The following is a 4,959-nucleotide window of genomic DNA, read 5'->3' as shown; positions in this document are numbered from 1 at the left end:
CCTGGCCCTGCACCCCCGTCCCCCAGTCGTTGCCCTGGCACCTTCCTAAGTCACCCATGCACACCCGGAACTGCTCCCGAAACTGTCCCTGGTGCACTCCTAATACTCCCCATGTACCCCAGGAACTTGACCTCGGGTATCTCTGTAACTGCCCCGGCTCTGCACCCCTAGTACTTCCCCCAGTACCCCAGTAACTGCCCTGGTACCTTCGTACCCTCCCTGCACCCCTGTAGCTGCCCCTGCACTGCACCCCTGGTACTGCCTTGATACCTCAGTAACTGCCCCCAGCACTCCTGATGTCCCCTATCTACCCCACTAGCTGCCCCCAGTACTTTCTGGTACCCTCATACCCACTGGTACCCTGGTAACTGCCTGAGGTCTGCACCCCCAGTACCTCCCCCGCTACCCTGTAACTGCCTCTCTACCCTTGGGCTGCCCCAGTACCCTCCCCATGTACCCTGGTGCCACAGTAACTGCACCCTCTGCCGCCCACCCAAGCCAACCCTGGTGAGTCCCACAGGTGGTGTCGAGCACTGAGGAGGTGGTGAAGCTGTACCGGGAGCTGAGCCAGCACCCGGAGCTCAGCAGCGCCTGCCTTGGCCCTGATGTCACCACCCAGTACGGGGGCAAGTACTGCAACCTCTACACCGGTATGGGGATGGGGATGAAGGGTAGCCAAGGGGGCCTCTGCCTGCCCGGTGGGGATATGGCAAGTGTCCTCACCCTGCTTCTCGCAGAGTGGTGGCAGCGGGACCTGGCACGGGCTGAGAGGGTCAAGTTCTGCCGCCAGTACCTCATCTTCCATGATGGGTCCTCCATCGTCTACTCGGGGCCTGCTGGCACCTGCTCTGAGATCAAGGACGAGTAAGTCCTGTCCCACCCCCGTGCTGGTGTCCCCTTGGGCTGCTGACGGTGGGAGGCTGACGGGCACCCACCCACCTGCAGGCTGCTGAGCCGGGAGTCCCCCAGCGGGACGCGGAAGGCCGTCCTGCGCAAGGTTCCTGGCAAGGAGAAGGAGAAGCAGTTCCTGGAGGTGAGGACGGGGCTGAGGGGGACTGGACCATCCCTGGGGCTCGGGGCCAGCTCCAAGCTGCATCTGGGGGCCACCCCACTGTCTGTGCCCTCAGGTCTGGGATCAGAACCGCAAGGTGAAGAGCATCGACCTGACAGCACTGGACAAGCATGGCAGCGTCTATGATGATGGTGAGGGGTTGGGGGTGCCAGGGATGGGGAGTCCTGGTGGGACAGGGTGTCCAGTGCCTGATCTGTCCCTGTAGACCAGTTTGGCTGCCTGGCCTGGTCACACTCGGAGACTCGCTTGCTCTACGTGGCGGAGAAGAAGCGTCCCAAGGCCAAGTCCTTCTTCCAGAGCAAAGCTCCTGAGCTGGACACCTCTGATGAGGAGGTGGGGCATCCAGAGAAGGAGGATGTGTCCCTCAAGGTGGGGTTCTTCAGCCCTGGGGCAGGCAGGGCCGGTAGGGCAGCCTTGGGGCTGATGGGGCTGTGCTGCAGGGTGAGCAGTTCGTGTACCATGAGAACTGGGGGGAGTCTCTGAGCACCCGCAGCGTGCCCGTCCTCTGCATCCTGGACGTTGAGGGCAGCAGCATCTCGGTGCTGGAGGGCATCCCAGAGCACCTCTCTCCCGGCCAGGTGAGGATGGGGATCCCCAGGGAACTGGAGCAGGGAAGGTTTAGGGGCCAGCAGCAGGCTAAGATGCTCATCCCTTCTATCCCCACAGGCTTTCTGGTCCCCTGGTGACACCGGCGTGGTGTTTGTGGGCTGGTGGCACGAGCCCTTACGCCTGGGGCTGCGGCACTGCACCAACCGTCGGTGGGTCCCAGGGGGGCACCCTGCCCCACAGCCAGGCCCCCCCTGGCCCCACCATGACTCCTGTCTGTGCCGGCAGGTCAGCGCTTTTCTACGTGGACCTGATGGGTGGGAAATGCAGTGAGTGGCAAGTGTCCTGACCCTCCCCTGCTAATGCCCCAGCTCCTTGCAGCCCCTCACCCTCCCCTTGTGCACTTGCAGAGCCACTCTCCGAGGACACCAAGGCCGTGTGGTCCCCACGGCTCAGCCCTGACCACTGCCGCATTGTCTACCTGGAGAACGACAGCCTGGGCCCCCACCAGCAGTGCAGCCGCCTCCGCATGGTGAGCAGCACTGGGAGGGGCACTTGGGGGACACCAAGGAGGTGGCAGGATGCCTGTGCAGGGCAGGGGCTGGCAGGAGGGCAGTGGTGCCCCCTCCCTGGGATGCAGGAGGGGCAAGTGGGCTGAGACCCTGCAAAAGTTATCCCATCTCATGTCTCCTGCAGTATGATTGGCACACCAAGCAGACCAGTACGGTGTTGGAAGCTGTGCCACGGCAGACATGGGGTGAGTAGGGCCCGTGGGGGGGTGTTGGGCACAGGAGGATGCTGAGCACCAGCACTCTCATTACAGGTGCCTTCCCGGGCATCTACTGCGACGCACTGCCAGGGCTGTGCTGGGCGGCCGACAGCCGCAGGCTGGTGCTGGACACAGCCCAGCGCAGCCAGCAGGTGAGGACTGCTGGGCCTGGGGAACTGGGGGAAGGCCAGGGCCAGGTCAGGGCTCTGCTGGACTCTGCCCTTATGACCCTAGGACCTGTTTGTGGTGGACACGGTGACAGGCGCCACGACCTTGCTGACGGCTGGTGAGTGCCAGGCTGGTAGGGCTGTGCTGAACTGGGGCTGAGAAGGGGGTGACACCTGCAGGTATGACTCCCCCCCAGCTCCATGCTCCCAGGGATGCTGGTCTGTCCTCACCATTGACCGGGACATCTTGGTGGCCAGTTTCTCCAGCCCTGCCTGCCCCCCAGCACTGGTAAGGTGACACCCCCTGTGCCCAGCACCCACCATCCCCTCTGGGTGCCAGCAGTGACCCTTCTTCCTGCACAGAAAGTGTCAGTCCTGCCTGGTGCTGGCCAGGAGGCACGGCCACAGTGGGTCTGCCTGCAGGATGCACCCTCCTTGCTCAGCATTAGCTGGGACGTCCTCACCCTGCAGCCCCCGCCCGAGCAGGAGCACCCCCAATTTGGTGAGTGACCATGGGGCCAGGCTCAGCTCTGCCACCACCACCAAGCTCTGACCCCCCCTTCTCAAGCCCCCCATCTCTACAGGGGGCTTGGACTTCGATGCTATCATGCTGGACCCCTGCAGTTCTTCCCAAAAGCCCCCCCCCTTGGTCGTCATGCCCCATGGTAAGAGCTTGCCCCTCAACCCACTGTGCCCCCTTCCCCGGCTGGGCAGAGTCACCCCCCTTTGCCTTTCGCAGGGGGTCCCCACAGTGTCTTCACAGCCGGATGGATGCTGTACCCAGCAGTGCTCTGCTCCATGGGCTTCGCTGTGCTGCTGGGTGAGTGGTGCTGGGGGGCCCAGGTGCTGTTGGGTGGCACAGCACCCATGGTGGGGCTGGGCAAGGGGCAGGAAGGGCTCTGATACCATTCTTCCCCAGTGAATTATCGTGGCTCACTGGGCTTTGGCCAGGACAGTGTGGCCTCCTTGCCAGGCAACGTGGGCACACAGGATGTGGGTGATGTACAGGTATGACACTGGCAGGTGGTCCTGACCCCGGGGCACCCCATGCTTCTGTGGGTGCCTCTGAGGAGGAAAGGCAAGGCCACCTGCCTCAGCAAGTGTCTCCCATGGTGGCAGCTCTGTGTGGAGCGGGTGCTAGACGAGGAGTGGTTGGATGCCAGCCGGGTGGCACTGGTGGGGGGCTCACACGGGGGCTTCTTAGCATGCCACCTCATCGGCCAGTTCCCTGACACCTACCGCGCCTGCGTGGTCCGCAACCCCGTGGTGAACATTGCCTCCATGGTGGCCACCACCGACATCCCTGACTGGTGAGTACTGCTGCCTCCAGGGCCCCTCTGCCTTGGCACCCTCATGTGTCACCGTCCCTCTTGCCTGCAGGTGCCTGACAGAGGCGGGGCTGCCCTACACACCTGACACCCTGCCGGACCCTGCCCAGTGGGCGGAGATGCTGCGCAAGTCGCCCATGCAGTATGTCAACCAGGTATGTCCCTGTCCCTGTCTCCATCCCCACTGGTGGTGCCAGCACTGAGGCTGTGCTGCTCCCACAGGTCCGTGCACCCGTGCTGCTGATGCTGGGAGAGGATGACCGGCGTGTGCCCCCCAAGCAGGGGCTGGAGTATTACCATGCCCTCAAGGCCCGGGGGATCCCCACACGGTGAGTAGGGTGCTGGGTGCTCCAGTGGAGGGTGCAGGCATGGCACTTAGCCACCTTTCCTTTTCCAGGCTGCTCTGGTACCCGGGGAACAACCACGCACTGTCCGGTGTTGAGGCCGAAGCTGATGGCTTCATGGGCTCCCCCAACCCCCCGGCGGCGCCCCCCCCCCCCCTGCCACTGCCACCCCCCAATAAACAGTGTAGCTCAGCACTCCTGGTGTCTCCCACTGTACTCCTGGTGCCTCCCACAGTGCTCCTGGCACCAACATCACTTCTACTCCCAGCACCCCAGGGATTCGGGGCCACTGGGTCCCCCTCCCACACAGGTCGGCATTTGTGCCGCTGGGGAGGTGGTGTGGGCGGCAAGCACGGCGGGTGGCATGGGAGGGACTGCAGGGCTGGCACCGACCCCTTGTACCGGCTGCTCATGTGCTTTGGCAGCCTGCCCGGGCTGAGCAGCCGGCGCTGGTGGCCCAGCACGGTGGAGCAAGGCCCCATGGCCTCAGCAACCGAGCAGGGCATGGAGGTGGGTGAGGGGGTCCCAGGGGACTGTGCAGGTGGGCACGGCCTTATTTTTGGGGGGTGGGTACAGGCAGAGAGGTGAGTTGACCCTCACCAGCCTGCCTCTCTCCCACTGCCCAGGCGGCTGCCAGCCCAGTTGCCTGCTACCGGGAGCTGAGCCGATTCCCTGTCGTCACCCGTGCTGCCCTGGGGGCCACCACGGGGGGACAGACCTTCGTACTATACAC

At 64.2% G+C, this 4,959-nt stretch overlaps 1 protein-coding gene across 1 annotated transcript in view; it reads left to right on the top strand.

Moving 5' to 3' along the window:
* APEH (acylaminoacyl-peptide hydrolase) overlaps nucleotides 1–4,959 on the top strand; it is a 10,831-nt gene that overhangs the window by 1,617 nt on the left and 4,255 nt on the right. The window contains exons 2-21 of the mRNA XM_009996957.1: nucleotides 521–650; nucleotides 738–864; nucleotides 946–1,033; nucleotides 1,128–1,203; nucleotides 1,278–1,441; nucleotides 1,513–1,650; nucleotides 1,739–1,830; nucleotides 1,907–1,947; nucleotides 2,029–2,150; nucleotides 2,315–2,375; nucleotides 2,442–2,539; nucleotides 2,622–2,684; nucleotides 2,766–2,843; nucleotides 2,918–3,056; nucleotides 3,139–3,219; nucleotides 3,294–3,374; nucleotides 3,474–3,562; nucleotides 3,674–3,864; nucleotides 3,935–4,037; nucleotides 4,105–4,211. Coding sequence (XP_009995259.1) covers nucleotides 521–650; nucleotides 738–864; nucleotides 946–1,033; nucleotides 1,128–1,203; nucleotides 1,278–1,441; nucleotides 1,513–1,650; nucleotides 1,739–1,830; nucleotides 1,907–1,947; nucleotides 2,029–2,150; nucleotides 2,315–2,375; nucleotides 2,442–2,539; nucleotides 2,622–2,684; nucleotides 2,766–2,843; nucleotides 2,918–3,056; nucleotides 3,139–3,219; nucleotides 3,294–3,374; nucleotides 3,474–3,562; nucleotides 3,674–3,864; nucleotides 3,935–4,037; nucleotides 4,105–4,211 — 2,069 coding nt within the window. The remainder of the gene's footprint in view (nucleotides 1–520; nucleotides 651–737; nucleotides 865–945; nucleotides 1,034–1,127; nucleotides 1,204–1,277; nucleotides 1,442–1,512; nucleotides 1,651–1,738; nucleotides 1,831–1,906; nucleotides 1,948–2,028; nucleotides 2,151–2,314; nucleotides 2,376–2,441; nucleotides 2,540–2,621; nucleotides 2,685–2,765; nucleotides 2,844–2,917; nucleotides 3,057–3,138; nucleotides 3,220–3,293; nucleotides 3,375–3,473; nucleotides 3,563–3,673; nucleotides 3,865–3,934; nucleotides 4,038–4,104; nucleotides 4,212–4,959) is intronic.

The sequence above is a fragment of the Chaetura pelagica genome, unplaced genomic scaffold (genome assembly GCF_000747805.2).
Source record: "Chaetura pelagica isolate M959 unplaced genomic scaffold, ChaPel_1.0 scaffold24, whole genome shotgun sequence".
Classification (NCBI taxonomy): Eukaryota; Metazoa; Chordata; class Aves; order Apodiformes; family Apodidae; genus Chaetura; species Chaetura pelagica.
This window is presented reverse-complemented; position numbering and strand designations above follow the sequence as displayed.